Source organism: Conger conger, chromosome 5 (assembly GCF_963514075.1).
Source record: "Conger conger chromosome 5, fConCon1.1, whole genome shotgun sequence".
Taxonomy (NCBI): domain Eukaryota; kingdom Metazoa; phylum Chordata; class Actinopteri; order Anguilliformes; family Congridae; genus Conger; species Conger conger.
In genome coordinates this window covers 8,056,177-8,082,177 of record NC_083764.1, presented here as the reverse complement: position 1 = coordinate 8,082,177, position 26,001 = coordinate 8,056,177, and the positions used below count along the sequence as shown (strand labels likewise).

General features: G+C 44.0%; 3 protein-coding genes across 3 annotated transcripts in view; all 3 read right to left on the bottom strand.

The window, feature by feature from the left end:
* Window positions 1–15,004, bottom strand: cd164 (CD164 molecule, sialomucin). Its single transcript, XM_061244112.1, has 6 exons — window positions 14,813–15,004; window positions 13,034–13,105; window positions 5,906–6,004; window positions 5,269–5,394; window positions 4,826–4,930; window positions 1–4,077 (listed from the first exon to the last, which is right to left on the bottom strand). The coding sequence occupies exons 1-6, from the start codon at window positions 14,880–14,882 to the stop codon at window positions 3,914–3,916; spliced, it is 636 nt and encodes a 211-aa protein (XP_061100096.1). The 5' UTR covers window positions 14,883–15,004; the 3' UTR covers window positions 1–3,913.
* Window positions 15,005–16,085: 1,081 nt separating this feature from the next.
* Window positions 16,086–21,523, bottom strand: ppil6 (peptidylprolyl isomerase (cyclophilin)-like 6). Its single transcript, XM_061243763.1, has 8 exons — window positions 21,414–21,523; window positions 21,024–21,119; window positions 20,621–20,809; window positions 20,089–20,151; window positions 19,861–20,008; window positions 19,346–19,405; window positions 17,363–17,498; window positions 16,086–17,012 (listed from the first exon to the last, which is right to left on the bottom strand). Exons 1-8 carry the CDS (start codon window positions 21,489–21,491, stop codon window positions 16,901–16,903), a joined length of 882 nt encoding a protein of 293 aa, XP_061099747.1. The 5' UTR covers window positions 21,492–21,523; the 3' UTR covers window positions 16,086–16,900.
* Window positions 21,524–22,683: 1,160 nt separating this feature from the next.
* The window catches only part of ak9 (adenylate kinase 9), a 28,836-nt gene continuing 25,518 nt past the window's right edge, over window positions 22,684–26,001 (bottom strand). Inside the window, exons 34-38 of the mRNA XM_061241595.1 lie at window positions 25,594–25,763; window positions 25,264–25,362; window positions 24,670–24,772; window positions 24,169–24,283; window positions 22,684–23,012 (exon numbers count right to left, since the gene is read on the bottom strand). Coding sequence (XP_061097579.1) covers window positions 22,801–23,012; window positions 24,169–24,283; window positions 24,670–24,772; window positions 25,264–25,362; window positions 25,594–25,763 — 699 coding nt within the window. The 3' untranslated portion in view covers window positions 22,684–22,800. The remainder of the gene's footprint in view (window positions 23,013–24,168; window positions 24,284–24,669; window positions 24,773–25,263; window positions 25,363–25,593; window positions 25,764–26,001) is intronic.

Here is a 26,001-nt window from a genome sequence, read left to right as displayed (position 1 = left end):
TTGTTTAACAATATCCAAATCTTTATTACTGATTTTAACATCTTCAATCTTTCATTGCAAAACTAGAAAACCGAAAGGCAAAAAAAACTAAAACAAAAACAAAACAAAGAAAAAACAAAAAAAACAAAACAAAAACACGACTCATGAAAAGGTACACTTAAAAAGCATAGAACAGTAAGGCGGGCTTTGTGGATACATATGCAACGTCAAGTGCCCAAATCTGAACAAGAGCCGGGGTCAAAGCCAGCTGACTACATCAGACCCCCATTTTGGCTGAGCAAAGAACGCAATACAGCAGTCGCATACACAAGAGAACCGAAAGAGGGATGAGCTGGGAAATGCAGCATGTAGAGAATCTTAGCTGGAAATTCAGCAGATGACCCGTCCCATTTGGCTCAGTGTATTTGGGACTCATGGGAGAGGTGTGGGGGGGGGGGGGGGGGCAAGGGTTTTTTTTTTTCCCGCCGTTTTCTATTTTGATGTCACTGAAGATGAGGTCGAGTCTGCTGAGCCGACCAAGGCACTTTTGACCTGACTACAGAACTACGATCAGTCAAATACGCGCGAGAGACATTCTGGCCTTTCAGCGCGCGGCGTAAAGGAACATGTTGGCACTGTCCACCATTTTGGCTTTTTTTTTTTTTTTTTTTTGGGGGGGCTCCAAGAGCACCCCTTCGGCGGTCGTCGTGGAAGTCGACGTTACCCACGATGCCACGCAAACGCTTCCATTCCAACCTCTGCGTGCTCCGTGCGTTAGAGGCCCCGGACGAATACGGCTTAAGCAGCTTTTAAGGTTTCAAAAGGCTGACCAGCTCCATGGGAAAAGAGCCAACACTGGGTAAACCCAACTGGGTAAAACTTTGGCAATTGGATGTTTAGCACAATTAGGTTATAAAGAAAAAAAAAAAGAAAAAGAAAAGAACTACACAGTACATTTCTGAATACTGTGACAAATGGAAACAAAGCCATGTCTTGTGTATACTTGCAATCGCTCAAGAATTTCAACAGCTACACAGCATCTGAACTGCCCAATAAAGCCCTCCCTTTAAGAACAACAAAAACCCTTTAGCGCGCGTGATTTGGCGGACCTTAATGCGTATAAGTGGATCTCTCGGTGAAACTAAGGCAGTGTGTTGTACTTCTGACTTGCTGCAAATGGGACTCTTTGGATGCAGCATAACGCTGATTTAATGTAAAAATTGAGGGAAAGAAATCATCATGACAAATTGTTTCCAGGTGCTTAATAATAAACAATACAACTTTGCCATTGTCGGCACAGATACACCATGCACTAACATTTATCTTTATACTGGTGTTCATTCTAGGCAAACATTTTCATTTGGCAACTTATTTAGCAGAGATTTCTGACAGGCTTTTATTGTGAAATTTTGGCCACAAAAGAAATATGCAAGAACAATATAATGCAAGGCTTGGTCAATGCTCCATTCCACATGCTAAGCATTGGCCTTTCACTTCAAAGCATTAGAGTTTCATATATATATATCTATATTTTCTAAATTGACGAAAGTGGTTCACAAAATGTTTGAAACCCAAAGACATCCACAGTTGAAATCTTAGAATTCAAAAACATCTAACTTGCTCCTTCGCACAAAAATGCAACAAAAGACAGGAAAGAAATAAAATAAAAAATACCCCCAAAAAATACAAACCTGAGTCGATTGTCTCAACACCAGAACAACATTCTACTGACAACCTCCTCAAAAGGATCCTTCGTCTGCCCATGATCAAATCCAGAAAAATGTACATAGACGATTTAAAGACAATGTGCAGGAAATCAAGACATGCAACTTCAACCCAAACGTGGGCCTCTGAAAATTAGACCTTCATCTCGTGAATGCCTCATCATTTGTAGGCTTGGCTGCTTGAAACGATAAATGTTGAAATTGGACGACAATTTAAAATAAAGAACTTGGAAAGTTGTTTTTTTTTTTTTGTTTGTTTTTTTTACCAAAACTTTTGAAATAGGACCAGCATGCAAAACCAAAATCTGTCAAACCTTGCAGGCAACTTGAATATGGTTTCACCAAAGTGGCAAGCTGCTTCTGTTTCGTGGACCAGAGAAATGCTTTGAGACTTTCGACCAATCAAAGGGATGGAACGGTGCATGAGGAGAAAAAATAAAAGAAAAAAATAAAAATAAAAAAAAGGAAAGCACCCCAAAAGGAATACGAGACACAAACCAGAACCGCAATCTGTCTCGCCCTGATATTCCTCTCTACGAACACAGAGACGCATCCGAACCAGCCTTACCTGGCCGTGGTTAAGCGAGAGTCAGCAGGTGCAAAAACAAAAAAAAAAACAAAAAAAAAACAAAAAAAAAATAAAAAATTAGACAGAGGCAACTCCTCATCATCACAAAGATTCTCAACAATAAAAGCATCAGTCCAGCTGGGATCTCCGCCATTTTGACCAATATCAGCGCAGCGATACTGTGCCATCGGGAGTCTGCGTTCTCCAACGCCAGCTCCCCACTGGGGCCATCAACACTACGGGACTGGGGATGGTGTGTGCATACGCGTGCGCGTGTGTGTGCGCGTGTGTGTGCGTGTGTGTAAGGGCGGTGGGGGGTGGGGGGGGGGGTTCTGGGGGACAACACCTGCCCAACTAACCAATCATCAGCCTGATTGACACCCCCGTTAAGGCACTTTTTTTTCACATCACTCTCCACATTCAGAAGGTGCTTGCTTATCGTTTTCTTAATTTATTCCTCGACCACATACGTCCCCAGACGGATTCGGGCCACCCGGGGGGGCAGAGGGCCAGGCGGAACGGGGCCGCGGGAACCACGGGCGGGGAGGGGGCGGGGCCTCGCTTGGCAGCGCGGCTCTCAGCGAGCGGATTGGCCGGGGCTAATGGAGTGAATAACGGGGAGAGGCGTTTATTGCACGGAGGCGGACGCTGGCGGGGTTGTTGTGCAGGACGCGCAGCGCGTGCTGACGAAATGCAGCGGCTTCTCTGGAGTTTCTCTTTTTCTGAAACTCAACTCCCAGGCAGGGGAGACATCCGCCATCACCAAGACTCACATTTTTTGTGTTTTTATTTTTTTGTGTTTTTTTTTTTTAATTTAATTTTTTTAATCCTAATTTTAGTTCAGGTGCGGTGGATAAAGCATTGCCGCATGACTTTTCAATGTTAGGAAAAAAAGAAAAAGAAAAAAAGACGCTTCCATAGCCTGACAAATCTACCAATTTTTGCATAGAAACCTCAAAGCCTTTTTTTTTTCCTTTTTTTCTTTCTTTTTTTTTTTGGACATGACGAGTCTTACGAGCAATGCTGTATCTTCCTGTGGGTCGGGGGGAGGGCGGGGCGGGGCGGGGGGTGGGGGAATTCAAACAGTGTTTCCTAAGCAAAGTAAGCCGGGTGATGCAACACTCAAAACCGCGTGCTTTTCTTCTAGCGCTTTCTGTGCTGGCCCCAGGCTGTCTTTCCAGCAGGTGACTTCAAAAACGAAAGAAAGAAAAAAAAAAACCGAAACAACAGGGACGGTCCGCCGAAATGCGTTTCTGCGCCGCTTCAGCCCGCCCGCGGCTTCTGCTCTCAAACCGACCGCCACGGGGAGGAGCAGGCAGGCCTTCAGAGCGACTCGCGTCTCGACTGTTCAATCTTTCTACGGTCGGAAAAACGAAGCCTACACGCTTACCCCCGGGTCAATCGCACGGGGGGGGCGGGGGTTAGGACCCTACGACCTACCGTGCCTGCTGTGTGTGTGTGTGGGCGCGTGTGTGTTAAGGTTGGAGTCGACAGGCTGCATGCATCTCGGCATTAAGAAGGGGGGGGGGGGCAGAATAAGCAGCTTGGAAACACTGTTTGACTGAATGGCCGGGGGGGGGGCCACAGTTCGAGGCGGGGAGGTGCCAGGGGCCGGGGGCTGGGGGCCGGGGGCCCGGGGGGTTTAGAGGGTGTGGTAGTTGCGGTCCTTGGACTTGCAGAACTTGTAGAGGAAGAAGATGACCGCCTGGAGGCCCAGCACCAGCACGATGCCGCCGATGAAGCTGGCTGCGTCGAAGGTGGACTTCTTCGTTGCCGGGGCGGGAGTCGGGGCAGGCTGGGTGGAGTCTGCACCACAGAGAGGGGGGAAGAGACACACCATGCCAGAACAGGCCCGTTTCAGCTACATAATAATAATATTCATGATAATATATCTTTATTTATATAGCACTTTTCCAAGAAGCTACAAAACGCTTTGCAGAAACAAGCATAAAAGCAAGATTGGGGAGAAAAAATAAATAAATTTGATCAACTAAAAAATACAAATAAAATGGATGACAGTACCAGAAGTAGTAATAACAATAATAATAATAATAATAATAATAATAATAATAAAGATAATCATAATACTGCCTCCAACAACAACAAGAAAGGGGCGCTTTATGTTTTTCCCCTATCAACTAAACACAATATACGATACTTTTAATATTGTTCACTCGATGGTTTTGTTGTTGCCCAGTCACTGTGTATTATCCTGTGTCCGATCTGCTCTTAAAGGGACAGCGTGTGAGAAAGTGCTCTGTAGCTGTGTAGTGTAGTGTCGGTGTAGTGTAGTGTAGTGTAGGTCTGTGCTCTGTAGCTGTGTAGTGTAGTGTAGTGTAGGTCTGTGCTCTGTAGCTGTGTAGTGTAGTGTAGGTGTAGTGTAGTGTAGGTCTGTGCTCTGTAGCTGTGTAGTGTAGTGTAGGTGTAGTGTAGTGTAGTGTAGTGTAGTGTAGGTCTGTGCTCTGTAGCTGTGTAGTGTAGTGTAGGTGTAGTGTAGTGTAGTGTAGGTCTGTGCTCTGTAGCTGGACTGGTCGGGGGGGGGACGGGGGCCTACTTGATGGAAGAGTGGTTGTGGTTGTGGCCGTTGCCGTGGTGTTGGAGGGAGCGGCGGTCGGGGGCGCAGTGGGGCCAGGCGCGGGCGTAGATACGTTCACATGAGCTTGGAGGAAAATAAATAAATTTAAAAAATAAAAAATAAATAAAAAATAATAATAATAATAATAATAATTAGGTTTGACAAATCCATTTGAACCCTTTCAGTCCCAAGCCCGATATGAAGGGGCTCCACCCACATCCCAAGGGGTTTTGGCTTTGGTTGAGAAGATGGAGAAAGTGGAGAAGCAGGGTTTTAAATGGTTGCAGCAGTCATTTTGACCGGTTGAAAAGGTATAAGGTCGACTTGGGATTTTCGGGTAGTTACGCTCGAGCGGGACTGAAAGGGTTAAAGTATTTATTTATTTTTAACTACTTTTAAGGCCGGACTGTAGGCAACGTTACCTGTTGGAGTTGGAGCCTGTGTGCTTCCAGTAGTGGTGGGGGCGGGGGCGGGGGTAGTTCCATTGCCAGCAGCTGTGGTGGGGAGGGGAGGTTGGGTGGGCGGGGGTGGGGGTGGAGGTGAAGGGTCTGAAAAATAAAGAAATAAAGAAATAAAGAAATAAATGCATAAATAAATGAATGGTTGTTGGGAGTGCGGGTGCGCCTCAGCTTCTTGCACAGGAAGAGGAAATGCTTTCCAGTCGGGTTTCCTAGTGAGGTTTTCCGATTTTCCGCCATTTCCTCGCACCGTGTTCCACTCGTTCAGCAGCTGCGACTACCTCGAATATAACGTCTTATTGACATCACATTATTACATTATTAGCATTTGCTCTTATCCAGAGCGACGTACAGTTGATTAGACTAAGCAGGAGACGATCCTCCCCTGGAGCAATGCGGGGTTAAGGGCCTTGCTCAAGGGCCCAACGGCTGTGCGGATCTGATTGTGGCTACACCGGGGATCGAACCACCGACCTTGCGGGTCCCAGTCACGTACCTTAACCACTACGCTACAGGCCGCCCCGGCGTACTGATAATGCAGATTTGATTGCGGTTAGTCAACTCTGAAAGCTACCGAAGCTACCGATGTTCCACACATTACCTGAGCAGGAGCCGTTGCCTACTGCCTGACAGCCATCATCGGTGACGTTCACAGGTGTAGAGCTGGCTTTCACACAGGAAGAATTTTGGGACGCTGATTCTGGGGAGCACAAATAAATAATAAAATTAAAAAGTTTAAAAATATAAACTCTTTATTTATATATATATATATATATATATATATATATATATATATATATATATATATATATATATATATATAAATATATAAATATATAAATATATAAATAAATATATAAATATATAAATATAAATGTATATAAATATATATAAATATATATAAATATATATAAATATATAAATATATATATAAATATATAAAATATATATAAAAGTTAAAACTCATTAACTGTCCTGGGTGTCATTTTAACTTAAAAATAACTTGTATAGCAAACACTATGAATTCAATTATTTGTGGAAAGCTACTTTAAAAAAAATTAAATAAAAAAATAAAAAAGTCTAATTTGTCACCCAGCGCAGTTAATGAGTTAAGTCTTTCTCTTTTGAAATTATAACCATGGACACCATGCCTATTGCAAATGCAATTAATGACTAAAACTGCAGAATGGGTATTGGACGAGGGAGTCATTTACACACCAAATCATAACAAACTACCTGTTGAAAAAAAAAAAATATATATATATATATATATATATATATAAAAAGAAAAAAATATTTTTAAAAAGGCTGCCATTGAATACACTACCCGGACATCACAAGGGAGACCACAAAGTGGAACTCTACAAAAAAAAACTGACGTCAGGCAACACTATAGATGACACATCAGCCACCGACACATGACCAGAAACTAATCTCTCACTTCAGAAACCAGAATTGTGGCTTGGTTTCGTCCGTCGTGTCAAAAAATGGCACCCCCGAGATTAAAACCTGATTTATTTATTTATTTATTTTTCCCCTATAGATGAATGTTTGGCTAATGGCTACACGGAGCAGGTGGTAGGCTCGTTTCTAAGAGCTGAGATTGGAAGCCACTCGGCACTTTGTACTGTGAGCTGTGAGGATAAGACTTTGTGAGGGGGTTTAGCCAGCTTTTATCAGGGACACGGAAGATGAAATGAACAGCTTTTGTCCTTTCAAACAAATGGAAGAGAGAAACTGCAGCCAAACTTCAACTGTCAAAAAGTGTTTTTTTTTTTGTTTTTTTTCCCAGCAACCCTGAATTTGCGGCCGTTTAGCATAAAAGGGGACATGAACCACACGGTAATATGCCTTTTTAATTTGCCTTTTACCTCAGAGAGAACATGGCCCTGCATTCAAATCTGAAACTGACCCGCATTTGCTATGAAATTCAAACTCGGGTCACATTTTCCGAGAATCACAATTTTAAATGATAGCCTAGTCTTCCGGCGACAAAACAGCAACCCGACCGACAGATCTTTCCACCCCATTCCGGGAACCTCAAACATGAAACATACCTCCTCGAACATTCTTTCAATTTTTCCCCCATCTGTGCAAATTAAACGAGAATAACCCAGAATAATGCCGCAGCGTACGACCACATAAGTGTCCGCTCAGCAGTCGACCAACGCCATAGCAACCCTGGCCATGACTCATTTCGCCGGTCCCAGTGGCTTCTCCGACAACCTCCGACCGCTTTCAGATGAGTCACGCATCCGAAAAAAAAGGAAATATGTGGCCCGGGTCGAGTGGGCCAGGTCAGACGATGCAGCGCACGGTGAAACTAAGGCAGGAATGACGTGTCAGGAGAGTGAACTCCGTGTAGCTTTAACGGTCGCGCGCTAGGACCTGATCATCGAACGCGAACCTTCACACCTCAAATTACAGGAGCTCAGCATATAAAACATACCACCGCCTCCAGGGCCGGGCAAAAAGCCCCGGGAAGCCTCCTGGTACAACTGTAACGGAGAACGGATTTCGGTACATCGAAAATCAAAACCGAATCGCCAGTTTGTAAAGTCTCGTAATGCACAGCCACAGAAATAAGATGAGCCGGTTGGCGCTACAGTCCCGTGATGGGAGCTGCAGTCGTAGGCGAGTTTGTTCTCTTGCAGGAGAAGTACTGTCACACCCGGGCCCCGTCTGTTCCACCCCGTTGGTTTGGCACCGAGGGGCGCGTCCAGAATGACCGGAACGTGGCGCCCAAACTGGACACATCAGCAGCACGTCACATGACCTCCCAAGGCACACCACCTGCCGTCTTCCCACTCTGCACAATCGTCAAGTTAAAGATTTACAGTCTGTACACACGTCAAAGTGTGTGTGTGTGTGTGTGTGTGTGTGAGTGTGTGAGTGTGTGAGTGAGTGAGTGAGTGAGTGAGTGAGTGAGTGAGTGAGTGAGTGAGTGAGTGAGTGTGTGAGTGTGTGTGAGTGAGTGAGTGAGGGAGTGTGTGTGTGTGTGTGTGTGTGTGTGTGTGTGTGTGAGTGTGTGAGTGAGTGTGTGAGTGAGTGTGTGAGTGAGTGTGTGAGTGAGTGTGTGAGTGTGTGTGTGAGTGTGTGTGTGTGTGTGTGAGTGTGTGTGTGTGTGTGTGTGTGTGTGAGTGTGTGTGTGTGAGTGTGTGTGTGAGTGTGTGTGTGAGTGTGTGTGTGAGTGTGTGTGAGTGAGTGTGTGAGTGAGTGTGTGTCTGTGTGTGTGTGTGTGAGTGCGTGTGTGTGTGTGTGAGTGTGTGTGAGTGCGTGTGTGAGTGCGTGTGCGAGTGCGAGTGCGAGTGCGTGTGTGAGTGAGTGTGTGTGTGAGTGAGTGTGTGTCTGTGTGTGAGTGTGCACACCTGCACATGTCCGTGTATGTGTGTTTGTGTGTGCATATATATTAAAGCAAACTACGCAGCAGGAACACGGACTCACGGCAGCCAGGATGGTGTTAAACTTGATGGCATTCTCTAGGTTTGGCTGCCAGTGTCGTCAGCTGCAATGGAATACCTGGCATGGCCTCTTACGGCATCGCGGAGATCACAAATTCCACTACGGTTTACACACACTGTTTGTGTGTGCATGTGCATGTGCATGTGCGTGTGTGTGTGTGTGTGTGTGTGTGCATGTGTGTGTGTGCGTGTGTGTGTGTGTGTGTGTGTGTGTGTGTGTGCGCGCATGTATGTGTGTTGTGCCTGTGTGCGTGTTGAGCGTGTGTGCGTGTTGAGCATGTGTTGAGTGTGTATGTGTGTGTGTGTGTATGTGTGTTGTGCCTGTGTGCGTGTTGAGCGTGTGTGCGTGTTGAGCATGTGTTGAGTGTGTGTGTGTGTGTGTGTGTGTGTGTGTGTGTGTGTGTGTGTGTGTGCGCACGCGTGTGACCTTGAAACACAGGGTCACGTCCCAGCCGCGATGCCCGCAACACGCTCTCCAAACTTTGGCACCGAAATGAAAAAGGTCTCATTTTGCTTAACTAATCAGAGACTGGGCCTCTAAGCTGCTCCCAGGCCCTAGGGAAACCGGTTCCCCACAGGGGGGCAGGGCTCAAACATCAGGTCCGCTGGAGGTTCTACCACCGTCGACAGGACGCAGGAAGCCATCACTGAGAACACATACACAACACTGCGCTGTGGGTCTCTACAACCCTACTGCTACTGCAGCCGGTCCCCGGGTGCTGCACTGTGGCTGCCCACTGCTCCCAGGATGGGTAACGGGGTTCAATAAAGGATCTCATCTCATCTTAGTGTTGCAAGTAAAAGTGTGACACTTCTTCTACACCAACTCATTTTTGGCAGGTTGGTTTTAGCCATTATGCTTTAGTCTTTTGTGAAGAAAAGAAGAAAAAAACAAAAAAAACATGACTGCTTTTATTTGTTAGTCAAAGTAACAGGCAAATGTTGAATCGCAGACCCGGTTTTTAGGCTTGTGTGTGTGTGTGGTAGGCCTCACGTTAAGGCGAACCGTATCGGGGCTACAGGTCCACTCCTGACCCGCTTACTGCATCCTCACACATGGTTACCACACCCTCTCGGCCCAGCCCAGCTCTCCCGCTGCCACGGTTACCCGACCACACTCTGGGCGAGACAACGGCGAGAGCGTGTTAATTATTCACAGTCTCATAGCGCTTAGTCACAAACCATTCCCCGCACTCCAACAGCCCTGCAAAACAGCCCAGTTCTCAAACAACTGCAATCAGCGAATTACTCATTTCCAATTGTTTTTTTTCTGTGGACAGAGGGCAATGCAAGTAATTAAACCACTGGCCACCTGTTGTATATCTCTTGTTCTTTCAACCAATAGTTTCTCCATAGAAGCATTCTGCACACTGAAATAGGGGAGCCAATGAGCCTGTGTCCCCTTACAGACAGACAGACAGACAGACAGACAGACAGACAGACAGACAGACAGACAGACAGACAGACAGACAGACAGACAGACAGACAGACAGACAGACAGACAGACAGACAGACAGACAGACAGACAGACAGACAGACAGACAGACAGACAGACAGACAGACAGACAGACAGACAGACAGACAGACAGACAGACAGACAGACAGACAGACAGACAGACAGACAGACAGACAGACAGACAGACAGACAGACAGCCAGCCAGCCAAAGCCGAGGTATTTCTGCACAACCTGTGAGCCAACACTACCTACACAGGGTTTTAACCCTATAAGTGCCTGCTCACAAACACAAACTCACCAGCATGAGCCTGACAGTCTTTCAGCACTAATGTGTCTGCCTGGAGTCAAAGCCCAGAAGGTCCTGTACCACCAAAGCCCAGGCCCTCCTGAACGCTCAACGGCCAACCAATCGAGTGTTAGCCAAGCCTTCCCCCCCCCCCCCCCACCCCACAACTGTCTGCATTAATCACAAGACCTATCGTTCAATTCAATATCTGCAAATTCATTACACTGGGCAGAGAAACAGCGCCTGCGTATTCTCATCGTCTACCGCGGAAGATCGATATCGGCACAGCTGACTTAATCAAAGGCTGCATGAAGACCTTCCCGCTGAAAGCACAACCCTTTCACAGTTCGAGGCACGGGCGCTCATGAGAAACAGCGCTTGGAACGAGAGGCTGAAGTCTGATGCAACACCGTCGAACGGGAAATCACTCCCGAAACGAGCGAGGGCTTCCAGGCAGGACTCAGGGCTGAAGCTGGAGGCCTGCCCTGCATCGCAACGTTCCCAGGACCAACGTGCTTCTCTGAACAAGCATAGCTATTCCCAGGACCAACGCGCTTCTCTGAACAAGCATAGCTATTCCCAGGACCAACGCGCTGCTCTGAACAAGCATAGCTATTCCCAGGACCAACGCGCTTCTCTGAACAAGCATAGCTATTCCCAGGACCAACGCGCTTCTCTGAACAAGCATAGCTATTCCCAGGACCAACGCGCTTCTCTGAACAAGCATAGCTATTCCCAGGGCCAACGCGCTTCTCTGAACAAGCATAGCTGTTCCCAGGACCAACGCGCTTCTCTGAACAAGCATAGCTGTTCCCAGGACCAACGCGCTTCTCTGAACAAGCATAGCTATTCCCAGGACCAACGCGCTTCTCTGAACAAGCATAGCTATTCCCAGGGAAAACGCGCTTCTCTGAACAAGCATAGCTATTCCCAGGACCAACGTGCTTCTCTGAACAAGCATAGCTATTCCCAGGACCAACGTGCTTCTCTGAACAAGCATAGCTATTCCCAGGACCAACGTGCTTCTCTGAACAAGCATAGCTATTCCCAGGGCCAACGCACTGGAGTTTTAAGATTTAGTCTATTTGCCGTTTGTGTGAAGACTACTCAAAAAACCACCTGAACCGCCAGACAAACGACACTCCTTAACGCGCCTTGCCGGGCAATTCCCAAACCAGCTCCAATTGGTCATTTTGAGCTAAAGGGGATACACATTCCTCTCCCAGCTGGAGCCTAACTAACCCCCCCCACTCCGAGCTCTTCTCCACTCACACTTTGCTTTCCTTTCCGGCACTTTCTTGAGGATATCGCCGTTTCCTCCTATTCATCCCCACACTTCCTGTACTATCTCCGGGGGGGGGGGGGTGTTGCTCTTCTTCACTCAGCCCCCCCCCCCCCCCCTCGCCACAAAAAAAAAAAAAAAAAAAAAAAAAAAAAAAAACCCAAAAAAGCAGGAGGAATGTTCTGGAATGCGCGCGTTCCCAGCGGCGGGTCTTCGGCCCGTCTCATTGGCCGAGCCCCACAGCCACAGGTCTGGTGGTGCTCAGGCCAGACCAGAGGCTTCCTAACCGCGCCCCCGCAGCCTCAAGACAGCCATTTCACTGATCCCCCAGATCAGCGATCTGCCGTACAGTTGTCATGGTTACTGGAATAAAGTCATATTCGAGAAATTGTGTGTGTGTGTGTGTGTGTGTGTGTGTGTGTGTGTGTGTGTGTGTGTGTGTGTGTGTGTGTGTGTGTGTGTGAGTGTTTGTGGAGGGCAGGGGGGTTGAGTATTTCCACATAAACTCACATAAACAAGAAACTGGTGTGGAAGGTTGTGTACCAGCGCTTGGTGGACCCAATTAAGATCAAATCAACAACAACCAGGGTTAGCCTTCCCCCATCCGTTCATCCAGAGGTTTGTGGAAAACTTGCCCTCAACCGCCACAATGGACAGTTTACACACAGTACATAAAATCATAAATCATAAATCATTTATTAATTTATGCAGCTCAAGTGGATGTATATTAATTTTTCATTGGTCGACTGTCAAAGGCGCTATTAAATACTGTAAAATAAATAACCAAACCAAATAAAATAAATAAAATTAAGATAAAAGATTTTAAGCACACGTCCACTTCAAAAATACTTTGCTTTTCACAACAGACCCACTCCATGGCAATACCAGCCCGACCCATAACCCTATTACTGCTGATAACGAGCCGTGTGGCCTTCAAGTAGTACAATAAACCGTCTGCAGCTTCTACAGTCTGGAAGGTTCCGTTTCCAGTAAATAAACAAGTCATATTTAACGGAACAGGATGCTACAGTAAGTCTCTGAATTTTTACTGATAGCCCCATATTGGCGGCACATCGCTTCAAACCAGTTCCGGTGTAACCGGGCAACAGTTGAGTGCGACCAAAGTCGTTTCCTCATCCACGCTAAACAAAACCCACAGCAAAAGATTCGCTGGTAAACAATATTTAAACCGCACGCAGCACTACCATGGAAGAATACCACACACGAGGTTTTGGATTACTTACCTGAGCACAACATCCAGGTACATCCATTGTTCTTTTGACACTCCAAACAGCTTGATAGTGTTGTGCACTCGTCTGAAAAAGTGAACAGCACATACAACCTGAACATGTGAAAAGTCACAATATTTTATTTTATTTTTTTGTTATCCCAAGAAATCCTGTAATTAAATTAACGGACACAAAAAACATAGGCCCAGATTCCAGCCCTGAATCAGACAGACACAGCCCAGTTCCAATTCAACCTAGCCTCAGTCGATTATGGGAAGAAAAATCACGTCAACACTTATGCTCTTTTTTAAATTGTTCAATTCAATCCAGTTTGTCTGTGGCCCTTTTCAGATCCAAACAGCAAGAAAATACAATGTATTTTTAGGTTTATATATATATATATATATATATATATATATATATATATATATATATATATATATATATATACACATTAAAAAACACTTTAAAAACGGTTTATTTTGAAAGTAGCCGTTTAAATTAATTGAGGAGGCCACTTGACAAAAGAAGCCTGAAGTATGTACGTACTTACAGATATAGCATATGCCATGGTGCTAAAAATACCGAAAAAGCAAGGACTGCACTGTATGTCACTAGTATACAAACCCTTCAATAACATGCGACCTTGGAAACATTTTTTGGAAGCATAGCCGCGTAAATTAGAGACTGCTTGCGGTTTAACAACTGAAATTCTCGTCGAGAGCAAGTCAGTCAATTTAGCCAACCACTAGATGATCGAGCAATGACTAATACAACGGTGACAAGGAAAACGAACAAACGTATGTGCAGCTACTGAGGGACGGTTTTTTTTCAGCGCTGGGGGCAGAAGACTTTAAATTGCGGTGCGCCTGGTTTATGACATGGTCCCAACAAATTGTTATTTGATATGAACGTTCCCAACGTGTTGTTGGGAAATGAAGTTCCCAGCAGTTTTGTACACGATGGAAAATTATTCGCCCGGACTTCACCTCCCATCCCAGTCTGAACTCCAGGTGTTTTTCACACTGTGTGATCGGGGATTAGCCAACTACGTCAATGCTTGCCCTCAAGTGGGCTGGTAAAAAATACTGCCCGCGATTGGTGTTAGTTTTCGTCATCATGCGCGGCGGACAATTTCATGAACGTGAACATGCATCCCCCCCCCCCGCCCCCCCCTGCAAAATAACTAAGAAATCGGCTATGGCAAGCTACCAAATATTAAATTACAAATTCCTATTAATGCACTGATTTATTACGATGGTCAATATTACAGTATTACATAATGCTTGATAAGCTTCAAGCAAGCTGTTAGTAAGATTTTCAAGAAACCCAGGTGACCAGTGAACTAATCTTTGCCGTCTGTAGGCAAAACGTAATAAGCTATATTAATCAACACTATAATATCACTAGACTGTTAGAATTAGCCACTTCGTGCTTCATGAATCAAGGCTGTGTTGGCCATCTGGTAAAACAGCTAGCGTTAGCCATTTAGCTGGAGGCAAAGAGCCTAGCGATCGGGGAACTAAACTGCAACGTAGCTAACATTATGTTGCTGGCTTAAAGAATTAGGGAAAGAAAAGGAAACAAACTATAACTTAATATCTGAAAAAATACGGTTACTAGTTCGCTAAAATGCTTAGTTTCAAATCCACTACGTGGAAAACCTTGAAAATATTATGAGATTAGCTGTCATTGCGCGCGATTGCTACAAGCCATCTGAGCAAAAACTAGTTAGCGGCTAGCAAGCTAGCTAGTTACGTAGCGAACACGAAGCTGGCCAACACATCAACTTACCACTTTCTGCAGCTGTCGTGCTACGCAGCAGGGCAAGTGAAAACGCAAACAACAAAACTCTCCAGTACATTTTCTCCCACTATTTTCTATTCTTCCAACAAGAGAACGCCAGGTAACAAGTGCCGAAAAGTGAGAGACACTAATTTCTGCTGTATACGGGGCTTGTGTGGTTCCACTCCACTTCCTGCTATACAGGTCATGTGGCACTTTTTTACTGATACTGGGAGGAGGCAGGCAAGAAAGGTGCTTTTATGAATAGCTGGCCGGCCCCGCAGTTTTAACATATTCGTGTCTACAGACTGGACGGTTACTCAGGTCAGTCTGCGTTGTTGGGTAGATTTAAGAAAGAAAGAAATATTAAGTAACAATAGCCGTGCAATGTGATCATTTCCTACGGGAGGAAAAATAAGTTGAGCCGAGGCCTCGCTTCAAACGATTTCTTAATTGCCATTAAATCGTCCATGAGGTTGCGTGTCACCTCGGTTTTTCACGCGCCAGCCACTTATATGGCACAAATCGCAATTGTGTACTTAGCTGACGTTATCAGACGAGTAGCAATATCTTACTGTCACATACTGGAACGATATTTGAACCATTAAGTGATAAAGTTGTACCATTAGGTGAGATGGATTATCTAAACCTCTTCAGCATGGAGATGCGTTTATGGCTAGCATGTACAACATGCAAGTAATAAAACGGACCCAATGGATACTCTGTGAAAATACACACATAATATTTTGACAGTTTAAAGGAAAGGGATAAGAGTGAGCCAGTCATTGAGCCCTTTACCCGTAATTCTGCTGTTCGAGAACAGACAAGTTTGAAGTCAGACGATGGCGATGGTTCTGCTACAGCAACCTGTCAGTTTCGCATGAAAAGAGGAACTTGACTATGCAAGTATGGATGAAAACCAGACACTGATTGCGTCTTGCACGACTTCCTCATCGCAAAACGCCACTGTACACACTGAACCATCAATAGTGCTGTTAACTATTATATGCAGTCAATTCATTTTTTATTTCTGTGCTCTGTCATCTGTGAGTAAGAGCCCCTTCCTTAAAATGAGATGATCTGAAGCTAAATGGGCCTACGTTTGAGAATTCCTTATGCTCAAATGCTGTACAAGTATCATTATAACCCCTGGGTTTTATACTTTTAAAAATACTTTTCTTTTACATGTTTAGGTACTGTATGCACACACACACACACACACACACACACACACACACACACACACACACACACACACCAGAGAAGAAGAACAGACACTGAATATTTGCACTACATGCTTTGTTTTTTCACAGTGATATCATATTACAGTGCCGGGAAAACAATGTAGGTCCTGTGTACTTAGTGCACATTCAGGACAATCGAAAAATATGAATCAAAATACAAAGAACAAGGACATCTATTGTTCTCCAAAGAACAGCCATTTAATCTGACACTTCAGGCAGATACTTAGTTAAACAGCCATACTTTATAAACTTTGATCCACAGATTCCGTGTTTGCAGTCTTATTTTCCTGTGGTTTTGCCAGCCACTCTTCCAGTATTGTATTGCACTGCTGTGCAACTTGCAATCTCAGATCAACAGATTTCGGCAAGTCACTGATTTCCTGGCACATCCTTTTAGCTGACACCTATTGGGGCAACACTTGAAACCTTTGCCCCAGATTTGTAACATAAACAGTACGGAATTGGTAAAATCCTCTTTGGTTCCCATAATCTGAGCCCTGTGTAGCATGAAACCTTACGCTGTTCATTGACACAAAGCTTTTAAAGGATTGTTATTTGCCACTTTCATTCATTTAAATTCACACTTTGAGTTCACACCCCCCCCAGACACAGTGTTCCCCAAAGTCCCTAAGTCATGTACACACCATTTCTGTACTATTCACATTCATCCAATCCGGGTTTCACTATCTTGAAAATTGATTACATTTCGATGATGACGATCAATCGATGCTGTGTTGATTCACAATAGCGTTAGCGTGCAATTGCCATAACTGCACAAAACAGATGCAACATAATTGAGTGTAGTTGCCGCTTAATTGGTTTTCTATAGCAAAAAACAGCAATGATTTTTACATCAAGACAGAAAGACTCCACAGGCGGCCACTTTGCACTCGTCTCGAGGTCTCTCGTTGAAGGTGGGGACAAGCTCCAGTCTCTGAAGGACTTCTGTGCCTTCGATCACTTGTCTGGAATGAAAGAGGTATATCAATTCTATACATGTTCACCTCACAAGTTTGGCTTTTCTTCTTCATATTACTAAAAATGTATTGCTGTGGTATTGACAGTGTTTTTTGGAGAACTGAAGTCAAATGCTGATCATTTGCTGAAACCAAATAAAATGACACACGCACACACACACAGGGACACGTACACATACGCACAGGCACATGCTTGCACACACATAGACACACACACACACACACCAAACACACACATACGCACAGGTACACATGCATACACACACGCGCACAGACACACACAAAGACCAAATTTCGCCCTTCAGTAGCAGTCGGAATGAGGTTGCCGGGAAACGCACCCAAAAGCCACATATTTCCGGTCCATCCAATGAGCAGGCTGCAGGGTGATGTAGAACTGAGATGCGTTGGTGTGAGTCCCCTGATTGGCCATGGCTAAAATTCCCCTCTTACTATGTGGCACAGCAAAGCTTTCATCTGGGAGAGCAGATATCACACACTGATAAAACACACAAGCAGATATCACACACTGATAAAACAAACAAAACACCCCCCCCCCCCCCCGCTGACTGCGAACGTCTGTGACGGCCTTCAAGAATGGGAGATAATAATCTGCAATTTACTACCATTTCAATTTTTTTTACATTACTTGACATTATTTATTACATTATTATTTACATTATTTACATTTTACATTATTATATAATGATTACTTAACGAAACAGGATTTCTGAAAAGCAGTTGTTTTTGGTCCTGTCTTTCTCTCCCTCCCTCTCTCTCCTTTCCTTGTTTGTTTGTTTCTTTCCCTCCGCATAACTCACAGCACTGGCAGATATTTTTCCTTTTTTTCCTTTTTCCATTTCTAAACAGGGACAAACAACATTGGCCCCATAAATTCCTGTCGCACCCACATGCTTGCACATGTATGGTCAGCATTGTTCAGGCAGCCGAGCAAAAAAATGACCAGGGCATCAGCGACTTGCGCCGGATTCCAGGCCTTTATCTAATATCGGAACCGTACATTTACAGAATCAAGCCAGGAGCACTGCCAACGGGGCTGTTTCTTCCTTGCGTTCAGTCAGGCCTGCGATTATGGGGACACCAGCTGAATTTCCTGGGCTTATTGAATTTCGATGCAACATCTCTCACATACCTTTGGTAATTGCGAGCTCTCAGTGTTGGAGGTTTGTGTGTTTCAAAACTGGTAAAGATCTATCTACGGCCAAGGATCTGTTGGGTACATACTCAAGGCCATGTATTGGGTTTTTACTGTATATGACCTTTCAATTCTTCTGCAACTATTTTTTGTCTTATTTTTTATTAGTTTCTTTTTTTTTTTTCTCCGACATGTATAAAAGAAAAAAAGAATGGGAAAAACAAGGGATAGAGAACTCAAACAACTTTTTCCCATATAAATCCCCTGTGTATGCTATGTAAAATAAAGATTACCATCCAAGTCTATTAAGCTCAATTCAACCACACTGACAGGCAACAATTAGAATGCCTAGTTTCTACTGCACTCTCAAAAAAAGGAATTGCAGCTTCTTACTAGACTTATTAAATGGACAGAAATACAAAACAGAATAGTGCTTTTCTGGCAATGAGTTATTGACAATGAAGAACAGTAACTATTTGTCTGCCGTGGCTCAACCACTTTTAACCGAAACGATAACATGCAGTGCGGAAGCAGGGAACTATACTTAAATTTATAGTCTCAATGGTCCTAGAGTGTGTTTCCATGACTAACAAGTTCACCAGGTTCATCAAGGATAACCTATCAGGAGTTCCTTTTTTTACTTAACTTTGTCTAGTGTGGTTCTTAATAAATTGTCAAACTGCAACAAACATGGTCAGGCTACATTAAATAACTCTGAGCATAATACATATTGATGTTTTTTACTGTACATTACACCAATTGTTTTTGGTGCTTTTGAAAAAAAAAGGTGAAACATTAATTTGCAGTGTGACAGAGTGGCCTTCACTGTAGAGATACAGGGCTACTGAAAAAAAGTTTGGGTATTTGTTGCACTTATTTTCCTCAGACATTTTCATTTAACTTACAAACTTTCTGAACAATAATGTCCATAACCATATTCATGACCATGCCCTCATATTAGTGTGCATGGTGTGTCATTCAGGCACCTGGTGATTGAATGGAAAATTCCCAGTTCTGGCTAATTCTGGGCCAACTTCAGCCTGACTGACTAATGGGGTCATCTTTTAGCAAACTACGTTTGGGGAGTGTGGTTTCAAAGAAGTTGTTTTTGCCTATTTTTCTTAAATTAGCCTAACAACTGTTATGCAAATGCACATTTAAATAGTACCTTCAAATATTGGTCCATAAATGGACTCTCCACCATTTCCTCTGGCCCCAGGTGAAATATCTGTAGAGATAAGATTAATGTTCCCCCAAAGATATGATTAAAAAATGGGTGACCCCCCCCCATAATGCATTTAGAAATGACAGGCAACCAGTGTCAGTGTGAACATAATCTGCATGCAATTCACATCACAAGAGTCATGTAAAATTAGCTCAATTTAAACACTTGTTAATGAATGAATACTGCACTAGAAAGTTCATTTCCATAATACTGTATGAGGCACATTTAGAAACAGTCCTTTGACACTGGGTTATTACTACGTTTTGTGGATTTCTTGAAATGTATTGCCATTCTATGTAACATTACATAACACTTTTTAAATCGTAGCTTGGCCTTTTATTTTATAATAATGTCTTTGTTTGCCCTCCTGCATGTATGAATCTCATATTTTTACACGACACACGGCAATATTTGCTATTCCACATGCCGTAGCTCATTTACTGAACTCCACACCTTACCTCCACCCTGGATCCAGCCATTGGGGACGACACGGTGAAATATAGATCCCTTGTAGGTCAACGCGACATTGTTCTCGGACGAACGAGCATCTCCTTCACAGAGTGCCTGGAAGTTCTTGCACGTCTTTGGGCACAGGTCTGAAAAGAGCTGAACAGGAGAACTATAGTCAGCCACCACCACGTGCGTTCTCAAACGCTGTGTGTTTCAGAAACCTGATGCCCACTCACCTCAAACAACAACCTTCCAACTGGCTCCCCTTGGATTTCAATATCCATGAATACAAATGTGTGCTGCAGGAATAGAGAAGGGCAAACAGGATATGAATTCAACATTTCAACACACCTTTGAAAGAAAGAGAAATGTGTGGTACTGTAAATGCCAAATCTCTAACTACGTGGACAGGGGAGCAACATATGACTATATACATTTTTTTGTTCATTCATTACTATATTGGTTGAAATTCATGAAGATATTTTTGTGTCTGGGGTAGAGCAGTGGGTTTCAAACTCAGTCGTGGGGGCCCCCTGTGCATGCTGGTTTTCGTTCCAACCATAAATGCAATCTCAGAATTCTCTGATGTTCTGGAGAACACGTTTAGGGAAAGGAAGACCGAGTTTGGGAACCACTGGGGTGAAGAGTGAGTCAAGTCAGGGTAGTCAGTGGATTAACCCTAAAGCACTAAAGACCCTAAAGATTGCTCTAGTGTGCATTATTGTAACGGCTGTTCTGGAGAACACGTTTAGGGAACGGAAGACTTGCCCCGGTGCTCTGGAGGTGTCTGGTGTAGTCGTCCTCGGTCAGAGCCTGAAACAGCGCGTGTGGCCTATGGAAGGTGAATCCCCACAGTGCCTCAGCCCACCTCGACAAGTCTTTTTCATTTCCCAGAAGTTGACCGTTGACAAAACACATCAGTTTGCCCTTATATTCCCACACCTCACCTTTCAGTTCCTGGTGAAAAACATGTTGAGTGTCAAAAGAACCATCGTTGTTTCCCAGATAAAAAGATAAGAGTCCAATATAGATAAAATTAAATGTATCTAAAGAATTGTCTATAGTGTTAGAGCTAAATAAATCAAATGTACATGGACTGAGAGCAAAACGAATGACTGGTAACTTATGATTATAACGAATAAAATAACCTGTATAACCTTAGCTAGCCCACCTGTTTCTTATTGGTTAAATATTCATGCCAGGCACACTCAAGCAGCGGTCGAATCTTTACATCCGAGAACGACGCAGGAAACTTCTGTTTCAAACCCTGTTGGCGACAGGAAAAGACTGGATCACTTAACGTTAGCTAACGTCAGTAACTTTGGCCACATCCGATGACAGTAGGATCTGTGTTCATTTTGGCAGTAACGGTATTAGCTAGGATATTTAGCTAGCTAACATAAGGCGTAAAGCAGAAACACCTATCCGCTAAGCTAGCTTCTGGGCATCCCGCATCCGTAGCTATTCGTAAATTGTAGCAGCTAGCAGCTAACTTAGCTAACATTATATTACGTGCTAGTTTGCTCGTATTAAGACACACTTCTGATGTCCAGCATGTTACCTCTGCAGTCCCTTTTGCGATTTGAAAGTTGTGCTCTTTCAAAAGACCAACTATCTCAAGCTGCACTTCGGACTCCATGTCAGGCTCATACTTTTTTATGTTTGGGAAAACGCGTGTGTGTCTGAGCTGCAAACAACTAGCGGTCTCCATGGCAACAAGGGCGGTGCAAGTTTGGCACCGCAGCAAAGCCGAAGGTCGTCTACAAGAAGGCCTAGCCTGGTATTTGTTTTAAGCTACTTCCTAACAATAACTAATTCTATTTCAATTTACGTTTGAGCATTCTTTAAAAAGAAAAGAAAAAGAAAAGTCGTCTCCCATGGAGGAAAGAACATCAATTTTTGACGCATAGCCTATTTCGAGACGTTGAGTTCGGGTGATATATGTTGGATATAGGGCAATTTGATATGCTTTTCATATTGTACATTCTGAGGACAGTCATTTAGATTTTTCTGGAACTGACCTGCATTTCACTTTCGCTCTATTCGGCTAGGATGTGAAAGCTTTGGAGCTCAATATCTCAAAATGACTCAGAACACCGACAGAACCAATTTACATTTACACTTATTGTAATTTATTAAATACAATAAAGCACTCACTGCTGTGATCCTGATTGGATAACTCCCATCTGCTGCATATCAACTGCTATTTCAGCTGTGCCTGCCTGACAGAAAACGGTCACACGATGTGGGAATTCCATATAAATTTTCTAAAACTATATTTATTATATAATACAAATATAATCTTGTTCAACTCAATTGTGGTCGACTGATGCATCGCACAGGGGGACTGTTTTAAATGAATTAACACGAATTTCATCTCTGCAAATTAGTAGGGACAGAAGAAATGGGACAGTTATAAGAAATAATGCAGTAATAAACAGTAATCATAAATGCAGTGTACTTTGAGCTCTTTTGTAGCATAGGCCTACATCATTATTGATTGGGGCTACACACCCACCAAACGGGAGCAAACATACCTCAAAGCCCGCACACCGTTGGGCGAAAAGTCGTTCAACACAGAAACCGTAGCGAAACGTAGCAAAACGTTTCAATCGCCCCAGCAGTGCGATTGACCTCGAGGGCCATATTTGAGTATCCTTGGACCAAAGGAGGTGCAGCAGTTATCACTGCTGACCATTTAAAAACATTGAAATAAACAAGCAAAATGACATTTCATTGTTTATTATAAACTGCACATTTTGGAAACATTGACACATATCATAATTGCTTGGAAAACCGGCAAAAAAAACAAAAAAAAAAACTCTAGAGAACGTTTATTTCCTGATCTCCGCGTCCCGGGAAAATATTTATTTCTGCCTTCAAACTGTTGTTGCTGTAAATAAAGATATTTCAGTGAGCAATGGGATAGATTAATGAGTCACATCCTGTCAAGGGTCCCCAGCACCGTTTGCCGTAGTGTCTTTAAGTGCCAGGAACTCGCGAAGCTTTGCGTCAAAGTCAACGGGCAGTTCGTCAGACTCTTTGTATGCCTGAGTCATCGTTGTGCCCAGGTAGGCGATCAGTTCACAGCTTTCCTCAAACCTGTCCAGCTTCTTCTTGTACTTCCTGCGAATGTAGTCCGGGCTCCTGGGATTGAATGCTACACGGAAGAAAAACAACTTTATGCTTTTTCTTTATTTTGACTCAGAAGACAGATGATCAGCATGAGATTTTTTGATCACGTGATGAAAATTGGACTGTTATTTTTATGCTTTTTTAATGTTTTGTCCTTATATTGACAAATTCTGATCAGATGATCCGAACATTCATTCATTCATTCATTCATTCATTATCCTAACCCGCTTATCCTGAACAGGGTCGCAGGGGGGCTGGAGCCTATCCCAGCATACATTGGGCAAAAGGCAGGAATACACCCTGGACAGGTCGCCAGTCCATCGCAGGGCACACACACCATTCACTCACACACTCATACCTACAGGCAATTTAGACTCTCCAATAAGCCTAACCTGCATGTCTTTGGACTGTGGGAGGAAACCAGAGTACCTGGAGGAAACCCACGCAAACACGGGGAGAACATGCAAACTCCACACAGAGAGGCCCCGGCCAACCGGGATTCGAACCCAGGACCTCCTTGCTGTGAGGCGACAGTGCTACCCACTGCACCATACATGCAGTCCTATGATCTGAACATATATAAGTACAGTAAATCCTCAAATTGTGTCCAGGATTCTATTTGAAGCCGGGCCTCGGATAATAGCCGGGGGCGTGGTCGATTCGGAGAAATAAAGGCCGGCCCCCAAATACAAGCCGGGGTAATATTGGCTACCAGTAGGGCTATCAGTCCATGAGCACTAGAAGACATTGTTTGATTTAACTCAATGAAATAAAAGAGCTCTTCTCAATATTTTATATTGTTGGTTGGTTTAATACTGTTGCAAATAAAATTCTACAACAGGAGCCTAATAAGAAATAAAGGCCTGCCTCGAATACAAGCCTGCCCCAAATAAAGGCCTGTGCTTTGTGCAGCCTAAGTAAATAAAAGACCCCGGCCACAATTTGAGGATTTACGGTATATGTTCAAATCTATCTTTCATCGTAGTCTTTTTCCTACTCTAACCTAACCAAAGCGCCATACTTTACCAACCCCTCTACATTATCCCAACACTACTTAAATCCCTACACACGGACTGTTACTTATTGACTTGCGTGTAGGCAAAAGTGCATGTGAAACTGAATTTGGTGCAACCTGTGGGTGCAGCTGCACGGAAACAGCACACACACACACACACACATACCTTTCAAATGGTACGCAAGGTAAAGCAGAGCTGATCTTCTCACGCTGACGTACGGAAACTTCGGTTTGAAACACCCCACTGCCGTCATTGCCTTTATGACCTCTCTGGATACACCCTGTCAAGAAGTAAATCACATAATGTCAAAATAACGGGGTTTAAGAGCATTCATTTAGCCGTCATTTACATTATTGCTGAAAAGATATTTCTCAAGTGCAAAACAAACCTTCAAAAATGTTTTGAATATTTCAAATATTAACAGTAGACATTCCCAACTGTGATGGAAGAGGCATATGCAGCGATACACTGTAATTATGTGGAATCCCACTGAGACAAGGTTTTAGATGGTAAATATTGTTGAATTCTGCTTCAATGTTACCCTGCATTGCTGGACAGCCACAATACCTACATCATGCTCTGTGTTGTAGGTAATGGGCAAACTCCCATCCATATCTATAATAACGGTTTTGACTGTGGGTGGATGAGACGGAAGGGGACCCTCACCTGTTCCAGGTACCCCAGCATTGGCAGAGAGGTCAGCTGCACAGGCTCCTTCATTGGAGGGAGTTTATGGGGCAGCTTCTGGTCCCAGTAGACCTCCGGTGATCTATCCATGTGAATAAAGAAGTCAAATTGTTGCACCAGGGGCCAGTATCACAAAGCAGGATCACTGAGTTAGCTGGATAACTGCACTGAGTAAAACCCACAAAGCAGGATCACTGAGTTAGCTGGATAACTGCACTGAGTAAAACCCACAAAGCAGGATCACTGAGTTAGCTGGATAACTGCACTGAGTAAAACCCACAAAGCAGGATCACTGAGTTAGCTGGATAACTGCACTGAGTAAAACCCACAAAGCAGGATCACTGAGTTAGCTGGATAACTGCACTGAGTAAAACCCACAAAGCAGGATCACTGAGTTAGCTGGATAACTGCACTGAGTAAACCCCAGAACAGCTATTTTTCCTCCAGTCCATGTTCCAGATTTGGGAGTGTTTCCGGGTTTTACTCAGTGCAAGTGCCCGGCTAACTCAGTCACCCTGCTTCGTGATACAGACCACAGGCTCATAACACCACCGACAGCAACAGCAACAACACCTCAGGAACTTCTGCTGCTTTTCCTCGTTCTCAAAAATGTAGATCTTCTCCCTGTATTCGGCAACGTAGTCAGGGTCTCCACGCACAAGGGCTTCATATCTAGGAGGAAAAATTATGGAGTTTCAATATAATTCAGTGCAACGTACTGCCTCATTCACTCTCAGTGAAGTCAACGCAGGCTGGACCAGGGTGATAAATTTTCTTTCAGTGAGAACCTCACGGGTTAAAGTTTGTCTATAAAATAGGGATAGTTTTTGGCATCATATGAACATTTCACTATGTTCTTAATACCTCAAAGTGCTGCTTAATAATGTGAGTAGACAGGTGTACCTCTGCTGTCCGTCCAGGTAAGTGACTGGGCAGTATCCCTTCAGTTCCACCTGCCGGGGAAACCGGGCCTTCACCTCCGGCCCAGTCAGGCTTTTCGGGAGCAGGTGAGGGGGAGGGAGAGAACGGGGGCACCCTGGTAATGTGTACTGCTCTGGGCTCTCCAGAAATTTCTGTTAAAAATAGAAAATGAAGTAAATCTTGACGGAACCACAATCAGCAAGAGATAAAATGTAAAATAGGTTGGCTAACTCCTACTGGAAGCATGAAGTGTGATATTCAAGTTTAAAAGCTTTGATTGCATATTCACAGCACTGCAGCAAAAATGCCATCTTTCTTTCAACTGCAAACACAAACCGAAACGAAGCAAAGGAAGCCAATGACCATTGTATTATATTACTCCAAGATATT

What these genes read in the sequence shown, in the direction of transcription:
- cd164 (XM_061244112.1), bottom strand. Translation starts at nt 14,882, where the DNA reads ATGTACTGGAGAGTTTTGTTGTTTGCGTTTTCACTTGCCCTGCTGCGT. An exon ending in ACAGGCTCCAACTCCAACAG is followed by an intron (nt 4,931 to 5,268) that starts GTAACGTTGCCT and finishes TTTTCCTCCAAG; the next exon opens with CTCATGTGAACGTATCTACG. An exon ending in CACAACCACTCTTCCATCAA is followed by an intron (nt 4,078 to 4,825) that starts GTAGGCCCCCGT and finishes TCTGTGGTGCAG; the next exon opens with ACTCCACCCAGCCTGCCCCG.
- ppil6 (XM_061243763.1), bottom strand. Translation starts at nt 21,491, where the DNA reads ATGGAGTCCGAAGTGCAGCTTGAGATAGTTGGTCTTTTGAAAGAGCAC. An exon ending in TTGGAAGGTTGTTGTTTGAG is followed by an intron (nt 20,009 to 20,088) that starts GTGAGTGGGCAT and finishes TCTCCTGTTCAG; the next exon opens with CTCTTTTCAGACCTGTGCCC. An exon ending in CGGAAATATGTGGCTTTTGG is followed by an intron (nt 17,013 to 17,362) that starts GTGCGTTTCCCG and finishes CTTTCATTCCAG; the next exon opens with ACAAGTGATCGAAGGCACAG.